The 20436-nt window shown below is 51.4% G+C and overlaps 1 protein-coding gene across 1 annotated transcript; it reads right to left on the reverse strand.

Moving 5' to 3' along the window:
• Window positions 1-6772: 6772 nt before the first annotated feature.
• LOC131740133 (ER degradation-enhancing alpha-mannosidase-like protein 3) lies at window positions 6773-20419 on the reverse strand. Its single transcript, XM_059035250.1, has 19 exons — window positions 19066-20419; window positions 18902-18947; window positions 18565-18665; window positions 17784-17936; window positions 17361-17514; window positions 16965-17099; window positions 16759-16864; window positions 16155-16252; window positions 15949-16074; window positions 14974-15057; window positions 14346-14429; window positions 13879-14003; window positions 13595-13760; window positions 13209-13375; window positions 12466-12607; window positions 12131-12322; window positions 11464-11629; window positions 10971-11156; window positions 6773-9989 (listed from the first exon to the last, which is right to left on the reverse strand). Exons 1-19 carry the CDS (start codon window positions 19173-19175, stop codon window positions 9766-9768), a joined length of 2565 nt encoding a protein of 854 aa, XP_058891233.1. The 5' UTR covers window positions 19176-20419; the 3' UTR covers window positions 6773-9765.
• Between the last annotated feature and the right edge of the window lie 17 nt (window positions 20420-20436).

The raw sequence follows: 20436 nt of genomic DNA on the forward strand, positions 1-20436 counted from the left end.
GACAATCTTGCATACCTTTGGTTTGGTCTTTACTTTGTAAGAAAATGATCTGAGAGACCCACACAGCGGGGTGCTGCAGTTCAGCTGCGCTCTGCCTGCAAGTGCAGTTCAAGTTCGTGCAGGTCAGCCGTGTTTATTGATAGGGGAGGGCAGGTATTCAGAGAGGGACAGTGTGCTTTCTCTGCTTTTACTTTGGGCTCTACATCAGCCAGCCAGCCAATCACCACTATGCATTGTTGACTTGACTGCAGCTCCGTGGGGAGTGACACACAGCGGCGCTGCTGCTCTACCGCCCCCTGCTGGCTTCCAGGTGAGAGTTGTGTACAGCTGCTACTTGATCATCATATACAGCAGACAGCATACAGAGCTATTCAGCATCACTGCAGTTATCATCACAACTCAGGAATGCACTATACTGTGTGTCCCGTGTACCGAGAGACACTGTGCAGAGCCTGCCCAGGATATAGCGTGTGGATACCAAGGAGAAACACTTTACCCACATTTTAATGACATGGAAATCTTCGTGTTCTGAGACCAATGTGAACTTTCTTTCAATACTATCCGAGACGTGTATAGCGGCTTCTTTTTCTTATTATTTTATAACAGATTGCCTGTGAGTCGGCTACAGATCAGGACTGAGCTGCAGTCTGGTAACTGACAGGGGATTCTGAATCATCACTTCCCCTTGCGCTCTCCTGATCTGATCAGGACTGAGCTGCAGTCTGGTAACTGACAGGGGATTCTGAATCATCACTTCCCCTTGCGCTCTCCTGATCTGATCAGGACTGAGCTGCAGTCTGGTAACTGACAGGGGATTCTGAATCATCACTTCCCCTTGCGCTCTCCTGATCTGATCAGGACTGAGCTGCAGTCTGGTAACTGACAGGGGATTCTGAATAATCACTTCCCCTTGCGCTCTCCTGCTCTGATCAGGACTGAGCTGCAGTCTGGTAACTGACAGGGGATTCTGAATCATCACTTCCCCTTGCGCTCTCCTGATCTGATCAGGACTGAGCTGCAGTCTGGTAACTGACGGGATTGTGAATCATCACTTCCCCTTGCGCTCTCCTGATCTGATCAGGACTGAGCTGCAGTCTGGTAACTGACGGGATTGTGAATCATCACTTCCCCTTGCGCTCTCCTGCTCTGATCAGGACTGAGCTGCAGTCTGGTAACTGACAGGGGATTCTGAATCATCACTTCCCCTTGCGCTCTCCTGATCTGATCAGGACTGAGCTGCAGTCTGGTAACTGACGGGATTGTGAATCATCACTTCCCCTTGCGCTCTCCTGATCTGATCAGGACTGAGCTGCAGTCTGGTAACTGACGGGATTGTGAATCATCACTTCCCCTTGCGCTCTCCTGATCTGATCAGGACTGAGCTGCAGTCTGGTAACTGACAGGGGATTCTGAATCATCACTTCCCCTTGCGCTCTCCTGATCTGATCAGGACTGAGCTGCAGTCTGGTAACTGACGGGATTGTGAATCATCACTTCCCCTTGCGCTCTCCTGATCTGATCAGGACTGAGCTGCAGTCTGGTAACTGACGGGATTGTGAATCATCACTTCCCCTTGCGCTCTCCTGATCTGATCAGGACTGAGCTGCAGTCTGGTAACTGACAGGGGATTCTGAATCATCACTTCCCCTTGCGCTCTCCTGATCTGATCAGGACTGAGCTGCAGTCTGGTAACTGACGGGATTGTGAATCATCACTTCCCCTTGCGCTCTCCTGATCTGATCAGGACTGAGCTGCAGTCTGGTAACTGACGGGATTGTGAATCATCACTTCCCCTTGCGCTCTCCTGCTCTGATCAGGACTGAGCTGCAGTCTGGTAACTGACGGGATTGTGAATCATCACTTCCCCTTGCGCTCTCCTGATCTGATCAGGACTGAGCTGCAGTCTGGTAACTGACGGGATTGTGAATCATCACTTCCCCTTGCGCTCTCCTGATCTGATCAGGACTGAGCTGCAGTCTGGTAACTGACAGGGGATTGTGAATCATCACTTCCCCTTGCGCTCTCCTGATCTGATCAGGACTGAGCTGCAGTCTGGTAACTGACGGGATAGTGAATCATCACTTCCCCTTGCGCTCTCCTGATCTGATCAGGACTGAGCTGCAGTCTGGTAACTGACAGGGGATTGTGAATCATCACTTCCCCTTGCGCTCTCCTGATCTGATCAGGACTGAGCTGCAGTCTGGTAACTGACAGGGGATTCTGAATCATCACTTCCCCTTGCGCTCTCCTGATCTGATCAGGACTGAGCTGCAGTCTGGTAACTGACAGGGGATTGTGAATCATCACTTCCCCTTGCGCTATCCTGTTCTAGATGATTCCTCATTGCTTTGATATTCTCATAATTATTATAGCTCTGAGTCCATAATCTCCGGGGCAATGCAGCCAAACAAATTCAATTACCATCCTGTGGTTTATTTGTATCGTACAAACATATTCTGTGACCAAAACAAGAGCATGTCCCTTCTAACAGTTCCATCCCACTGCGTGGCAGTCTGGCTGATGCAGTCATGCCACTGAAGAGAGGAGGGATTATCAACCCTAACCGTAGTATACAGTGGGTCCCTAACGTAAACCAGCAAGCTCTCCAATCTGCTCTCCAATGCTCCCAGCATTTGATTTCTTCATGAGTGCAGCTGAGGTGTTGCAAGGATGGTGAAACAGACCAGCAGCTCCCCCCTGCTGCGTTTACCTTTAAAATTGCATCAAAGATTCTGAGACAATAAATGTAAAAAACAAAGTATTTAATATCACATAGAATTCCCTTGCCCAGATTTGAACCCTGCCTGCAAACAATCACATGGATGCAGGTCCAGCGACTCCGACCCCTGTGTTACCTATCTGTAACTGTGTGTAACAGTGTCTATAAGGCTGCGTCTTTAAAAATGAGAGACTTCAGAAATGAGTGACTGAACTCAGTGCACCAAGTGTAACACACACACACACACACACACACACACACACACACACACACACACACGAGAAGCAAATAAATCCACTGGACCACCTGCCTGGAATCAGGAAATGTATTTAACATTAACAATCATGGGGGGCTCGAACCCACAGTCCTGAGGTTATGAGTCCGCTGCTCTAACAACTGAGCTACCTGGCCAGCAGGTCCCATAACTTAAAAATATAGCATTTTCAATGGTGGTCGGAATTTTAAGAAAAAAAAAGTTAAAAACGCCGCCCTCCCCTGGAATAATAAGGTATTGCATGTCATGGAAAATACACCAATAACAAGACTGAGCTGCTGTCGTAAACGAAAATGTTTTTCATGAAAATGTCACTTGGTTTTTTGACAAAAAAAAAACAACCCAACAACAACATTGAAACGTATTAGAATATAAACAGTGGACTAATAAACCCATAACTCGAACATTTAATAATACAACATAGTAAAATGAATGAAAAACGACTTAGGCATACCTGCAGCAGCAGCGTTGTATTGAGCCTCACCTCCCCTTCGGTGCTGCACTCTGGCTGGCTGGCTCTCAGCGCAGGATTTCTGCTGTCTTCTGCTTTCCTGTCTTCTTTCTTTTCTTTTTATTTCATAGTTTTTCTTTTCAAAGTGCTCTCCTTGGAGATGGGAGCTGTCTAGCCGAATTAATTTCGTTTACATTATTGTTATTGTTATTTATGAGTTAGTAGTAATATGCGGCTGTGTGGGGCGTCTCGTATTTTTAGCAGAGCGATATTATTTTTCACAGTTTCGGACGCTCAGCTTTCACGGGCAGTTTTCCTTCCCAAATCATTTACAGTGAAACTGCGAACGCTATCTTCACAAACAGCGACACATGGGCCAAGCGAGGCAGTGACGTCACAAATGTGTGTGAGTCATGCGGAGCCGCAGCCACGGAGGCGCTCGGCTCCCTCCAGTGGACACGCATCGGTACTGCAGTCGGGAGTCGCTGGAAGATTATTTCACGCATTCCTTATCAAGGCGAGAAAGTGGAAAGATTACCTCAAACCCTAAACAATCTGATTGGATAAAACAAGTTACACAGTAGATGAGTCCTGATTGGCGCACACAGTTAGCGAATCCAAATTTAGAAACACGGTACCTAATTTGCATAGAGTCTATGGCTGTCCAGCGTGCGCACCTGTTTAAAAATATATATTTTTTTATGAATAAAACATTTTGTACTACACGTGTCCACATCAGTATTTTTAAAAATTATTATATTTTCATGTCTCTAGTCAATAATTGTTTTACTATCGGTCATATTTTTTAAACAGGCAGTTTTGAAAAAACCAGACAAAACAACGACTTCAAACCGGAACCTGCCTGAAAGAAGGAATTGTAGTTCTCTTTGATAGCGATTTAAAATGTATCTAAAAGTTATACGGTTGAACATAAGTGTGATAATTTAATCACAGACTATACAAATATAACCAGCATTCACGGCGACCATTGTATTGATACAGCAGTTGTTTAAAGAAAAGGACAGCGTTAGATTTGGAAATGCCACATTTTTCAATTTGTGTCAGTTTTTAGTTAAGTATTTGGACAACTACAAGCGGTGTGTAAATTCAGTATGCTAACGTGAAATTTTCCAGCAGGTTTCATTCGACTTTATGAAGTAAACTGAGTTAACAGTGATTTTAACCACTCCACTGCAGTTGCAGGGGGGGGGGGGGGGGTCCCTGGCTATACTGATTGGGGGTCACCTTTATGTGGGGGTACAGGAAGTGAGAATGACAGAGAAACGTGAGTGAGACTGTAAGCAAGACTAAACAGCTGCAAGTATCCCTTTGCTTTGCGTGCCTCCTCATAATGAAGCCACTTCTTGTGTCTCGACACTTGATACACAAGCCTTACGGCTGCTGTCTGAGACGAGGAAGGACAGTAAGAATCTCTGAGGGACGTGGGCATGCACAAACAAAGCAAGTCCAGCTTGTATCGCCTCGTGCCTCCTTCTATGGACAGCGTCTCTGGATGGTCATGTGCTACAGATTCTATAGACAGCGTCTCTGGATGATCGTGTGCTACAGATTCTATAGACAGCGTCTCGGGATGATCGTGTGCTACAGATTCTATAGACAGCGTCTCGGGATGATCGTGTGCTACAGATTCTATAGACAGCGTCTCTGGATGATCGTGTGCTACAGATTCTATAGACAGCGTCTCTGGGTGATCGTGTGCTACACATTCTATAGACAGCGTCTCTGGATGATCGTGTGCTACAGATTCTATAGACAGCGTCTCTGGATGATCGTGTGCTACACATTCTATAGACAGCGTCTCTGGATGGTCGTGTGCTACAGATTCTATAGACAGCGTCTCGGGATGATCGTGTGCTACAGATTCTATAGACAGCGTCTCTGGATGGTCGTGTGCTACAGATTCTATAGACAGCGTCTCTGGATGATCGTGTGCTACACATTCTATAGACAGCGTCTCTGGATGATCGTGTGCTACAGATTCTATAGACAGCGTCTCTGGATGAGCGTGTGCTACAGATTCTATAGACAGTGTATCTGGATGGTCGTGTGCTACAGATTCTATAGACAGCGTCTCGGGATGATCGTGTGCTACAGATTCTATAGACAGCGTCTCTGGATGATCGTGTGCTACAGATTCTATAGACAGCGTCTCTGGATGATCGTGTGCTACACATTCTATAGACAGCGTCTCTGGATGATCGTGTGCTACAGATTCTATAGACAGCGTCTCTGGATGAGCGTGTGCTACAGATTCTATAGACAGTGTATCTGGATGGTCGTGTGCTACAGATTCTATAGACAGCGTCTCTGGATGGTCGTGTGCTACACATTCTATAGACAGCGTCTCTGGATGGTCGTGTGCTACAGATTCTATAGACAGCGTCTCTGGATGATCGTGTGCTACAGATTCTATAGACAGCGTCTCGGGATGATCGTGTGCTACAGATTCTATAGACAGCGTCTCTGGATGATCGTGTGCTACAGATTCTATAGACAGCGTCTCTGGATGGTCGTGTGCTACAGATTCTATAGACAGCGTCTCTGGATGGTCGTGTGCTACAGATTCTATAGACAGCGTATCTGGATGGTCGTGTGCTACAGATTCTATAGACAGCGTCTCTGGATGATCGTGTGCTACAGATTCTATAGACAGCGTCTCTGGATGATCGTGTGCTACAGATTCTATAGACAGCGTCTCTGGATGGTCGTGTGCTACAGATTCTATAGACAGCGTCTCTGGATGGTCGTGTGCTACAGATTCTATAGACAGCGTCTCTGGATGATCGTGTGCTACAGATTCTATAGACAGCGTCTCTGGATGATCGTGTGCTACAGATTCTATAGACAGCGTCTCTGGATGGTCGTGTGCTACAGATTCTGTAGATAGTGTATCTGGATGGTCGTGTGCTACAGATTCTATAGACAGCGTCTCTGGATGGTCGTGTGCTACAGATTCTATAGACAGCGTCTCTGGATGATCGTGTGCTACAGATTCTATAGACAGCGTCTCTGGATGGTCGTGTGCTACAGATTCTATAGACAGCGTCTCTGGATGATCGTGTGCTACAGATTCTATAGACAGCGCCTCTGGATGGTCGTGTGCTACAGATTCTATAGACAGTGTATCTGGATGGTCGTGTGCTACAGATTCTATAGACAGCGTCTCGGGATGATCGTGTGCTACAGGAGGGCAGGAGCACACAGGACTGCAGATAGTAAAGCTAATTAGAGCAGAGAGATTTCTATCCAGCCAGGCAGAGCAGCTGCACAGGTACAGCTAGAAAGAAACAAAAAAAACAAACTTGCATTTCATTGAAACGACTTTCCTTTAATTCAGCTTTGTTAATTACAGTATTTATAAAAGGTAAGGAAAGTTCTGAGAAAGGAATACAAACATTCTCTGCAATTTTGAAATAATAAATCAGGTTTTATACACACATCAAATTCAAAATGTTTTGCATTAAACAAAAAATAATCACTTCTGTTATCTGTAGTGCTCCCCCTGTTTAGAACAGACTTGGAGTTTCTACAAAACTAGTGAACACCCCCCCCCCTTCCAGATTAGAACCCTGCCGATCAGCAGCGTTTTCATTTTGGGATTATATCACGCACTGCGGGAGGTGCTGAACTGGGATTATATCACGCATTGCGGGAGGGAGGTGCTGAACTGGGATTATATCACGCACTGCGGGAGGGAGGTGCTGAACTGGGATTATATCACGCACTGCGGGAGGGAGGTGCTGAACTGGGATTATATCACGCACTGCGGGAGGTGCTGAACTGGGATTATATCACGCACTGCGGGAGGGAGGTGCTGAACTGGGATTATATCACACACTGCGGGAGGTGCTGAACTGGGATTATATCACGCACTGCGGGAGGTGCTGAACTGGGATTATATCACGCACTGCGGGAGGGAGGTGCTGAACTGGGATTATATCACGCACTGAGGGAGGGAGGTGCTGAACTGGGATTATATCACGCACTGCGGGAGGTGCTGAACTGGGATTATATCACGCACTGCGGGAGGGAGGTGCTGAACTGGGATTATATCACGCACTGCGGGAGGGAGGTGCTGAACTGGGATTATATCACGCACTGCGGGAGGTGCTGAACTGGGATTATATCACGCACTGCGGGAGGTGCTGAACTGGGATTATATCACGCACTGCGGGAGGTGCTGAACTGGGATTATATCACGCACTGCGGGAGGGAGGTGCTGAACTGGGATTATATCACACACTGCGGGAGGTGCTGAACTGGGATTATATCACGCACTGCGGGAGGTGCTGAACTGGGATTATATCACGCACTGCGGGAGGTGCTGAACTGGGATTATATCACACACTGCGGGAGGTGCTGAACTGGGATTATATCACGCACTGTTTGTTCTAGTTTTGTAAAATAAAGAGTTTTCAAAACCAGGAGTTACCAGAAATAAAAGATCAGAGTAAACCCTTTGAAGTAAACAGAGCTCCAAATAACAAAACGTTTCCAGGAGCAAAGCGCTCTGCACTGTCTCGAACATTACCAGGATCTGTGCAGGGATTCGGGGAGGTGTGGCTGGAACCAAGACCTGGACTGGAGCAGCCCTGGCTGAGTGGAGCAGAGCACACTGTGGACAGTCCCTCAGGGAGCTCGCCTCACACTCTGAAACACTGCAGGAGAAGCCTGGCTGCCAGGGATCACATTGCACAGGGTCAGCTACCAGCCATGGAAGCACAGCAGATTCACCCACTCCAGGTTTTACTAGGAGCTTGAGTAGCCACAGTGTGTAGGTAACAAGCTCAGGGGTGTTTTATTAAACCAGGAATGGATCAGACTGCTATGCAATGGGAGTCTTATTTCCACCCCTGAGGGACATGTATAGCATGGATATTTCTTTGTTGGCACAGGGATGAAGGTGATAGACAGGGGCTGCTGCTGCTTCCTCATTAGACACTATTGAAATGATGAAGCAGCATTAGGATTTTATCCCATCAGCTCACTTATACCCCCTTGAAATAAAATAAGAAATCACATTCCTTTGTCATAGACCTGTTCTTTTAACGACAGTATTTCATACACAACATCCTATAATAATAATAATAATAATAATAATAATAATAATAATATACATTTTAGCAATTTACACCCCTCTAATTACAAATATATAACAAGTCTTATTAGCAAGGTTAGCACCCACCCCTCCCCTAGTTACAAATCTACAGCAGATGAATGCCCCTGTCCTACACTGACAGCACTCTCTCGCAATGCCAGGTAGGAATGCACAACAGACAACACTGACCTCTGCTGGTGGGCAGCTCCAATGCACAAAACAGCCTATTAAAAATGAGACTGGGAATGGATTGTTATTCTTGTGTGCAGAACGATCCCGACAGACCCTGGGAAAGTGAAGCATGACCGTCACACCGCTGCCAGCTCACCCAGCAAAGGACTGGACTGGAGTCCAGATGGACAGCTGAGACAGACCTGGGAAGCTCACGGTCTGGTCCGTCTGGTCCACTCCCAGCCTTCATAGGGGGCTGGCTCCTGCATGGAACTCAGTCTTCTGAGTCAGCACACAGACCAGCCCTGTATACTGAATGCATCACTGAGCACACAGACCAGCCCTGTATACTGAATGCATCACTGAGCACACAGAGCAGCCCTGTATACTGAATGCATCACTGAGTCAGCACACAGACCACCCACTCACTCACTCACTCACTCACTCGGAATTAAACAGAAAAGTAACAAAATCAACAGAAAACTGGGATCTATGAAGCATCTCCACTGTTCAGCCAATTAGAAACCCTGGAGCAGGATCTCCACCGGGTCCTGCACAGCCCAGTCCTGCAGGCTTTCTAGATGCCTTTACATCAGCAATGGCTAAACATCTGGAACATGTTAATCTGGACTGATTAAGACGTGAATCGGTTCAATCAAGTAACAGAGAACTCGGTGGAAATGAAAACCAGACGCCCTGCAGCTCTCCAGGAACAGGGCTGGAGACCCCTGCCCATGATAATCAAAAAAAAATATATATATATCTAAAAAATATTTAATTAGAATCTGTTTAACGGTGCTGCAGCTCGAGGTCCTGAACCTCCCCCCCCCCCCCGTTCCTGCGTTTGGATTTTCTTTTTATCAGTTACTCCCTGTCCAATAAACACAGAATATTCTAATCCTCCTCTGGAAGACAGTGTTCATGTTCCCTCAGGCTCCCCCCCTTTCTGGAGTCCTTTTGGAACGATCCCCGAGTGAGCTGTTTCTGCCTCGTTCTGGTTCGTACCACATGCTTTCCTGGGAGAGGGGTGGTCAGAGCTCATCCTTTTCCATCTGCTGGAAGGCCTCCAGATCCTCTCTCCAGTCTGACAGGATGGACTCTGGGTCCTGGCCAGTGTCCCGCTGGAGTCCTGTCTCTGTGTCCACAGCCTCCTGCTGCTGTGTGCCTGACGGGGGGAGGCTGGCTGCACACTCCCCCCTCTCCGCAGCAGAGCAGGATTCCTCTGGTTTAGAGTGGGGACTCTCCGTGTCAGCACCTGGGAGAGAGACAGACTGAACTTCACTTTCTTTAAGTATTTCAGGTGAACTAAAAACAACAAGAGACACAAAGGCAAACCTAAACACAGACAGAGACACCAACACACAGACAGACCCACTGACCCTCTGAACCAGCCAGAGTAACTCAATGGCCACTTTCCAGATCTTACCCCAACACTCAGAGCCACTAGACAGCAGCTCCTGTAATAAGGGTTACATGTAGATAAAGAAGGAGCCCCATCCTGCGCTCTGCACAGCTCTCCCTAAACACTGCAGGGAGACGCGGGATGCAGTGAGGAAACAGGCAGACCAGGCTCTGTGCAGATCAGTGCGGGACGCAATGAGGAAACAGGCAGACCAGGCTCTGTGCAGATCAGTGCGGGACGCAGTGAGGAAACAGGCAGACCAGGCTCTGTGCAGATCAGTGCGGGAGGCTAGAATGTGTGCAGACCAGGCTCTGTGCAGACTGCCCGGGAAGCAGCTCAGTCACAGGGCTTCATGTTGTAACTCTTATCCTGCCTCCAACACGCCACGGCTTTCACAGTGTGCAGTGCAGCTGGCAGGGACGCAACTGAAGCACAGAGCCAGGCACTTCACAGGTGGACAGTGTTACAGCGGCCCGGGGCTCCGCCACGCCTGTCTTTGCAGGGTCTCTGCTTGTGGGGTGTGGATCTGGATCGGTAATGCAGGGCCTCTAGCCTCCCTCCCCCAGTCTGAGAGAATAGCAGGGCTGCTCTCTTTCTCTCCCGTTTACAATGTATCCCCCCCTCTCCCCTCTGTCAGACAGCAGCACCTCCACCTCTCTGTACTCTCCCCTCTCTCACCTCTGTCAGACAGCAGCACCTCCACCTCTCTGTACTCTCCCCTCTCTCTCATCTCTGTCAGACAGCAGCCCCTCCACCTCTCTGTACTCTCCCCTCTCTCTCACCTCTGTCAGACAGCAGCCCCTCCGCCTCTCTGTACTCTCCCCTCTCTCTCACCTCTGTCCCTGGCTCTGTCAGACAGCAGCACCTCCACCTCTCTGTACTCTCTCAGCGCATCCAGGATGATTTTGCCCTCCTTGTTGAAGAGGAAGAGGAGCGGGATGGTGATGTCATCAGTGCTCTTCCCATCCCCCGCCATCTGGAACAGGGGTGCCGTGTCACTGCTGCTGCCCTCGTTATCATCTGTCCAATAGGAACACAGGAACATGCACCGATCAACCAATAGGAACACACACCGATCAACCAATAGGGATGAGCACCTTACACTATAGAAAACAGTAATTTTAAATTTCAACCCCTCCTCAGCGATGACAATGCCCCCTATGGCTCCTATATAAACCCCTCTCCTCACCAATGACAATGCCCCCTATGGCTCCTATATAAACCCCTCTCCTCACCAATGACAATGCCCCCTATGGCTCCTATATAAACCCCTCTCCTCAGCGATGACAATGCCCCCTATGGCTCCTATATAAACCCCTCTCCTCACCGATGACAATGCCCCCTATGGCTCCGGCTCGCTGGATGCTCCTTGCCTTCTCTGCGAACATGCACTGGCCCCTCTGCACGAGAGCGATGCGCCCGGCCAGCAGGTCTGGGTTGGTCACCTCAGAGCAGCCATTGAAGGGCTCGGTCAGTGCCACAGAGCCCCGCGCCTGCAGAAAGTTTAACACACCACACTTAAATCCATTTCATATTCCACTACTAACAGCAACATTACCTCCAGTGCCCTTTACTGTTTCTCTGCTGTTGGAGATATTTAGATTCATTGCTAGTATTTGTGTATCTCGATTCAGAAAATGCAGATATTCATATACAAGACAATGTTACAGGGATGGAAGTAAGAGTCACCTGAGCTTGCTACCTCTACACTGGGGTTAGTCAAGCTTACAGTAAACCCTGGTATGGGTGACACTGCTCTGCAGTCAGAGTGTTATTCCCACCCCTGTATATATGAAGTCACTGCCTCTGCTTCCTGGTACCCAATCACTTCAGCGTCAGCACCACAGTTGAAACAGGACTCTCACTGGGAAGCTGATGAGCTATGCACATAACAAACAGGAGCCAAACAGACAGACTCATTCTTAATTATACTTGCTTATTGCCTAATCTTTCAAATGAATACATTCCCATTTCCCTGGCTGAACATTACACACCCCCACACTGCTTTTGAACAGGTCCAGCCCAAACTGTGCAGGTCCCGCGGTCAGTACCACTCTGCCGAAGAAGGGGTGTGAGATGATTTGCACAGCACGAGGGGGGAGCTGCTCCTTCTGCTGCTGGCTGGAGAGTTCGATCATCTCCTGCATGAAGCGCAAGCCGTCCTCCGCATCAACAGCACTGTCAGCCTGGAGAGAGAAAGAGAGAGAGTGTGAGAGTGAGGGGGTGAGAGAGCACTGTCAGCCTGGGGAGAGAGAGAGAGGGGGTGAGAGAGCACTATCAGCCTGGGGGACAGAGTGAGGAGGTGAGAGTGAGACAAGGGTGTAGTGACCTGCGTGGCGTGCTGCACCAGCTGCACTCGGCCATCCTTCAGGTGGATCAGACTGACCCCCATCCTGCGCAGGAGCTCCAGCTGCTCAGGGCTGTTCGCCATGAAGTCCCTCGCTCGGAGGGGGGGCTGAGGGCCAGAGTCCCTGAAACACAGAGAGGGGTGAACACAGAGACACAGAGAAGGGTGAACACACAGAACACAGAGAGGGGTGAACACACAGAACACAGAGAGGGGTGAACACACAGAACACAGAGAGGGGTGAACACACACAACACAGAGAGGGGTGAACACACACAACACAGAGAGGGGTGAACACACACAACACAGAGAGGGGTGAACACACACAACACAGAGAGGGGTGAACACACAGAACACAGAGAGGGGTGAACACACAGAACACAGAGAGGGGTGAACACACAGAACACAGAGAGGGGTGAACACACAGAACACAGAGAGGGGTGAACACACAGAACACAGAGAGGGGTGAACACACACAACACAGAGAGGGGTGAACACACACAACACAGAGAGGGGTGAACACACAGAACACAGAGAGGGGTGAACACAGAGACACTAGACAGGCAAACAAAGGTACAGCCAGCTGCCAGTGCTGCAGCGAGGAGAGCTGCTGGACGGTGTGGTTTGGTTACTGTCCTTGGGATGCCCCTGGACAGCTTCACATGCTAAATAAAGTGTTTTTGACTGTGCACTGAGACTAACACTGCGTTCTCTGTAGAACTCACCCGTGGGGGCCGGGCCGGGGGCAGCTCTTGTCCACCGCGTTCTGGATTGGTTCTCGGATGCTGCGTGCGAAGGCAGGGTTGTTTGGGAACAGCCCCTGTGTGTTGGGGCAGGACCAGTCGAAGTTACTGTCGTCCAGATCAGCCAGATCCAGCAGCTCCTGGGCAGTCTGGAGAGAGAGAGAGAGAGAGGTGAGCATGAGAGAGAGAGAAAGAGAGAGAGAGAGGAATGGGATGGCAATAAGAGTTCCATTGCAGAGCAGTTGCATCCATTCCAGGTTTTACTAGGAGCCTGATTTGCCCCAGCGTACAGGTAACAAGCTCTGGCGTTTCTCATTAAACTCCTAGTAAAGCTGTGCAATGGGAGTCTGGTTTCCAGCCCTGCTCACCGTGTTCCTCCGGGGCCCGGTGTGGTTGCAGGTGGACAGCGAGAGGGGCAGCAGGTGGGCCTCAGTGGTGAACAGGTAGTGGTCCATGTCAAACAGCAGGTCCTCCTTGTCAGCAAAGAGCAGGAACAGGTACTTGAACATCTCAGCCAGGAAGAACGAGTCCATGCTGGAGAGAGACAGAGAGCAAGGAGTCAGAGAGAGAGAGAGAGAGAGAGAGAGAGAGAGTGCATTGTGGATCAAACAGACAGACAGACACAGGGGCTGGCGCTGGGAGTCACTCTCACCGGTCCTCGTGGCTGCCGGTCCGCACGTCTTTCATGGCAGCGAAGCCACAGGGAACTCGGGCGAACTTGTTCAGGTTCTCCAGGATGGTCTTCCCCGTCTCCAGGTAGTAGGGGTCTCCTGTGGCCTGGGAGAGGGGGCAGCAATGACGCTTCATTATTCTCCATTCTTTGACTACAGTAGCTCAGGGATGCATTTCCATGAAATACATCCCTGTGACATAGAAGGATCACCTATTCCAGCATTTAATACAACCTTGATTATCCAGTGCATTGGTAACAAGCTCAGGTGTGTTATTACTTATTAGCAAAACCAGGGTCAAACTGCTATGCAATTGGAGTCGTATTCCCATTCCAGCAGTTACATACACACACCAAGGGTACAACTTCAAGGTAGGTCCATAGCATGAGGGACAGAAATCCCATCCTCAGTGCAGGGAGGAGGAGGAGGAAGGGGGGGGGTCACGCACCTTGTACAGGAAGTAGGTGCTCTCAGCGAACTCGGGGCGCAGGGGGTGCTGGCCCCAGTGCACCCTGAAGTCTGTGGTGAAGGCCTGGAACACACAGGGACAGAGTCAGGAAGCAGCAACACAACACAGCTGCACAGAGCGAGACGCGGACCAAACCAGCGCTGGCCAGGCTCCTGTAGGAAACCACACAGAGCGAGATGCGGACCAAACCAGCGCTGGCCAGGCTCCTGTAGGAAACCACACAGAGCGAGATGCGGACCAAACCAGCGCTGGCCAGGCTCCTGTAGGAAACCACACAGAGCGAGATGCGGACCAAACCAGCGCTGGCCAGGTTCCTGTAGGAAACCACACAGAGCGAGATGCGGACCAAACCAGCGCTGGCCAGGCTCCTGTAGGAAACCACACAGAGCGAGATGCGGACCAAACCGGTGCTGGCCAGGCTCCTGTAGGAAACCACACAGAGCGACACATGGACCAAACCCGTGCTGGCCAGGCTCCTGTAGTAAACCACACAGCTGACAGAGCCAGCATGAATAGCACAGGGATGCAGTTTCAATCACACTGCTGACAGAGCCAGCATGGCCAGCACAGGGATGCAGTTTCAATCACACTGCTGACAGAGCCTTACCTCCGGCAGGAAGTTGTGCTTCTTGATGACCTGGTAGAGCATCTCGTGTGTCTCGATCGCCGGCTTGATGTCCCCTTTCAGCACCTGCAGAGACGGACAGCGGCACTCAGCGGCACACACAGCTTTTGAAAGCTAGTCTTTAACTTGTTCATGTCATATTGAAATGTGTTTGTGGATGTGAGGGGTAGGGGTGCGGTGTGGAGTGTAGGGTACAGTGTGGAGTTAAGGGTGCAGTGTAGGGTACAGTGTGGCGTGTAGGAGTGCGGTGTGGAGTGTAGGGGTGCTGTGTAGGGTACAGTGTGGAGTTCAGATTGCCGTGTTAAGTGTAGGGGTGCGGTGTAGGGTAGTGTGGAGTGTAGCGGTGCTGTGTAGGCTACAGTGTGGAGTTAAGGGTGCAGTGTGGAGCACAGGATGCTGTGTGGAGTGTAGGGGTGCAGTGCAGATTGCTGTGTGGCGTGTAGGAGTGCAGTGTAGGGTACAGTGTGGAGTGTATGGTGCAGTGTGTAGGGGTGCGGTGTGGAGTGTAGTGTGGAGTGAATGGTGCAGTGTGGAGTGTAGGGTACAGTGTAGAGTATAGGGGTGCAGGGTGCAGTGTGGAGTGTAGGGGTGCGGTGTGGAGTGTAGGGGTGTGGAGTGGAGTGGAGTGTGGAGTGAATGGTGCAGTGTGGAGTATAGGGGTGCAGGGTGCAGTGTGGAGCACAGGATGCTGTGTGGAGTGTAGGGGTGCAGTGCAGATTGCTGTGTGGCGTGTAGGGGTGCAGTGTAGGGTACAGTGTGGAGTGTATGGTGCAGTGTGGAGTGTAGGGGTGCGGTGTGGAGTGAATGGTGCAGTGTGGAGTACAGTGTAGAGTATAGGGGTGCAGGGTGCAGTGTGGAGTGTAGGGGTGCGGTGTGGAGTGGAGTGGAGTGTGGAGTGAATGGTGCAGTGTGGAGTATAGGGGTGCAGTGTGGAGTGCAGAGTGCTGGGGGTGGTACCTGCAGTCCTGGGAAGAAGGCGAGCAGCGAGTCCATCCAGGTGCGCGCGTTCAGCAGGGGTTTGTGGATGTGCACGTCCAGCAGGAGCGGAGGCTGGCTGATGTACTTCATGATGGAGGAGTAGTGCTGAGGATCCAGGGGGACAGGGGGGTCAGCGTGGGAAAGAGACACAGAGAGACAGGCACACACACAGCTCAGACACTCACAGTGTTGAAGCGCTCCAGGTAGCTGTCGTCTCCCAGTAGGATGTAAGCCTTCAGCAGGTACTCGTAATAGGAGTCGATTCCAGCCCCCACACCGCTGTCTGTGAGGAACAAAACAAGCAGTCTGTATTACTGGCAGACAGGGGGACAGACAGGCAGACAGGGGGACAGACAGGCAGGCAGACACACAGACGGACGGACAGGGGGACAGACATGGAAGGCGGCAGAGAGCACGAAGCACTTGCCAGTGCCTACCCCAGCGCACCCAGTCCAGTCCCAGTACCAACCCCTGCGCACCCAGTCCAGTCTCAGTACCTACCCCTGTGCACCCAGTCCAGTCCCAGTACCTACCCCTGCGCACCCAGTCCAGTCCCAGTACCTACCCCTGCGCACCCAGTCCAGTCTCAGTACCTACCCCTGCGCACCCAGTCCAGTCTCAGTACCTACCCCTGCGCACCCAGTCCAGTCTCAGTACCTACCCCTGCGCACCCAGTCCAGTCTCAGTACCTGCCCCTGCGCACCCAGTCCAGTCCCAGTACCTACCCCTGCGCACCCAGTCCAGTCCCAGTACCTACCCCTGCGCACCCAGTCCAGTCCTAGTACCTACCCCTGCGCACCCAGTCTCCAGTGTGGATGTTGATCGTGGTTCCCACCAGGTTGCTGTTGCGCTGCCGCTTCTCCCACAGGAAGTCCAGGGCTCTGCGCGCGTGCGCCTGAACAGACAGACAGACAGGAGAGAAGGAGGGAGGGGATCACTGAGAATCAAGAACAAGAACAGCAGCACTGATCGCTCGTGATCTCAGCTGCTCTCACCTCGAAGACCGGCTCTCCAGTGAAGCGACTCAGGGCAGCGAACTCCAGGATCATGGTGCCGGCGCAGGCGGTGCAGGTGTCTGTCTCCGTGCCGGTGCGGGACTCGGGGCTGTGCAGACCGTGCTTCAGATTGATCTGCGGGGAGGAGAGCCGGTGAGTACAGCAACAAACCCGCCCCCAGGGGAGAGGCAGGGATGGAAAAAAGACTCCCGTTGCACAGCAGTTTGATCCTTTCCTGGTTTCACTAGGAGTTCAATAAGACACACCCCAGCTCGTTACCTATACAGTGGGGCTAATCAAGCTCGTCTTAGTAAAATCTGGAAGGGGTGACACCGCTGTGCAACGGGAGTCTTATTTCCAGCCCTGGCTAAGGCGTGTCCGTGGAGGGGTATGTACCCGGGGGTAGGGCAGTCCGCTGGAGGTGTTGAAGGCAGGCAGCAGGCGCAGCCCCAGCTCCTTGGCCATGCTGAGCAGCTCGTCTTGGTACCAGGGCATGTAGCGTCCCCCGTCACGCAGCATCAGGGCCATGGAGTGCCCGCCTAGCAGACCCCTGCCGAGAGGGGGAGGGGGGAGAGGTCACTCGGAGCCCATAGTTTCTGAAGACTTTGCGTCCCACATACTCACACATCAGTAGCATTATAAACAAGCCTCATCCTAACCCATTCTCTGATCCAGCACACCCCCCCTCACCCTAACCCATTCTCTGATCCAGCACACACACACAGCTTCACAGTCTGGAAGGCACACACACAAGCCCACTGTACTGCAGGTCTAGCCCATTGCTGCCCCCACACTGAGTACGCAGACAGCGAGCCTCACCCCAGCACTCGGATGTTGGTCTCGAACACAGACACCACAATGTCGTTATCCAGCCGCACATCACGCAGAACCCTCCGCACTGCCTCCTCAAACTCCACAGGCTTATTCAGCACCGCTAGAGTATCCATTGTGTCTATCAGCGTCAAGGAGAACCTAGGGAAGAGAAACACAATTAAAAACCGAGCAGCAGCAGCAGGCTGTCTCTGAGCAGTGCTGCCAGACTCTGGAGCCTGCAGGGGCAATGCCTGTGTGTTACCCCTGCTTGTTGGTGTGACAGGCAGTGTTGCAGCCCCTGTGTGTTAGCCCTGCTTGCTGGTGTGACAGGCAGTGTTGCAGCCCCTGTGTGTTAGCCCTGCTTGCTGGTGTGACAGGCAGTGTTGCAGCCCCTGTGTGTTAGCCCTGCTTGCTGGTGTGACAGGCAGTGTTGCAGCCCCTGTGTGTTAGCCCTGCTTGCTGGTGTGACAGGCAGTGTTGCAGCCCCTGCGTGTTAGCCCTGCTTGCTGGTGTGACAGGCAGTGTTGTGTGACACACTGTTTGGATTCTACCCCATCGGTTAAAAGCTCTACAGCCACACCTGCTCGTGCCCAGCCCCTGTCCAGTTACACAAGCACAGCTGCGTGTTATACAGAGAATACTGTTTATTTAGGGTGCTGTACCATGCAAGCAGAGGGCTGGATCGCATCAATATCAGGGTCTAGTGCTATATATTATAAAGACATTTCAGAGGGCTGTATTGCATCACTATCACTAGTGCTGTCTGTCTGTCACTCTGTCCACTCACTTGCCCAGCGCGTCGTCCACATCCCCTCGACTCGGCTCCAGCCCTCGAACCCGGCCCCGGCAGGTCAGAGGCATCAGCTCGTCTGCGGGGTAGGCATGGTCCTGCAGGGAGAGGGAGTGAGAGAGTGTGGGAGATAGAGTGAGGGAGAGGGGTGCAGGGAGCAGTGTGCAGGGAGAGGGGTGCAGGGAGAGGGGTGCAGGGAGAGGGGTGCAGGGAGAGGGGTGCAGGGAGCAGTGTGCAGGGAGCGGGGTGCAGGGGATCCGTTTCCTTCTCACACGTTCTTTAACGTAATGTTTACTGTGTTTTCAAGTCTTGTTGTAAAGTATGCAGTATTTACCATGTAGTTTTGATATGCATGGTCAAACATCTCCAATACTTGATCCCTGAAAGAAAAACAAAGAAGTTATTTACCCAACTGGCTCTAATAACTCACTCAACTAGACCTCACTGCCTCCCAGTCTCTACAGCACCCTGCCCCCAGGCCCGCACTGTGACTCTCACCTGAGTTTGTGTCTCTCCTCTTTGGTCATGGCGTGTCCCAGTCCCAGCAGGGCTCCCAGTAGCAGCACCGTGCTCCCCAGCCACCCTGCACGGCATCGCGGCGCTGTCATGGCAATGCCTCCCTGCTCGCTTCCAACAGGACCCGGGGATGAGACTGCAGAGCGGTACCTCTGAAGCGGGGCGGGTGTGACAGACTCCGCCGGGATCTCTGTGTTGAGCCCGGCTTGTAAACACACAGCAACACGCTCGCCGTGCCTTCCTTCCGATGCCGCCTAAATACAGCGCACCGACTCCTCGATACTGTCGGCGCGATAAGGAGCGCGGTTTGCTTGCAGTGAAGCAGTAGTTTAAGTGTGATTAATCAGAAAGACTGGCGTGTAACGTGCTAGCAGCGCGCACGCTCCGAGCTGCGCCTGTTACTTCTCATAATGAACGCTCTCAGTAAACACAGCGCACTCTGATCAGCGCTTCCTGGCTTATTGCAACTACAGACCCTGACCAGACCTGTTTAACTACCTAATCCTATTTGCATTCAGCAAATCTCTCGAACTGAAAAGAAACCAAACACTTCAAACGTCAGTATGGTATAAAACAGAACCACAAATAATAATGAGAAGCGGGCCACGTCACCGCGTGTGAATCACAGCGCTTGCTGGTGTAAACACACAAGCAGGTCAATGCTGTCCGGCCGAAGGGAGCTGCAGGTTATAATAACACACAGCATGTTCCGCTTGACCGCGACACACTACCGTACCTGCACGGTGAACTGATCCCGACAGACCCCCATACCCAGCACACACAACCAGGAGCAGCCAGGTGGAAGTTTCCTCCACATCAGAGATACACCGATCTCCGTCCACAAACAGAAGAGTGTGCGAGTGGGCGATACCTCTTTCTCTCCAGCACAGCGATAAACAAACTGCAATCGTACGAGGCGTGTCAAGATACCGGACACACGCCGCGTCGATCCCGGATCCTTTCTTTATAGAACTTCTCTCTCTCTTTCTCCCCCTGTCTCTCTCTTCTGAACCAGATTCGATCCCTAACCCTCTGCTCTGGTGACCCGAGTCAAGAACGAGCACGGGCTCTCTCTCGCTGTCTCTATTTCGACTTTATTACTTTCTCTCTCTCTCTCTCGTAACAACACTAGCTCTTGGGCCGTGTCTCTCCCTCTCCGGGGTTTGCCGCGTACCCCGCAGTACTGCGCTTCCCTCTGCCCCGGCCCGCTCCCTCCTTCTCTCTGAAGCCCGGCTCTCTCGGTCGCTATCCCCGCCGTGTATGCGTCCCTACCCCGCTATCTGACATCTTCCAGCACCGACTGCTAATGATGACGATGATGTTAGACACCCGGGCGTGACATCCCCACTTCCG

This window comes from Acipenser ruthenus, chromosome 12 (genome assembly GCF_902713425.1).
Source record: "Acipenser ruthenus chromosome 12, fAciRut3.2 maternal haplotype, whole genome shotgun sequence".
Taxonomy (NCBI): domain Eukaryota; kingdom Metazoa; phylum Chordata; class Actinopteri; order Acipenseriformes; family Acipenseridae; genus Acipenser; species Acipenser ruthenus.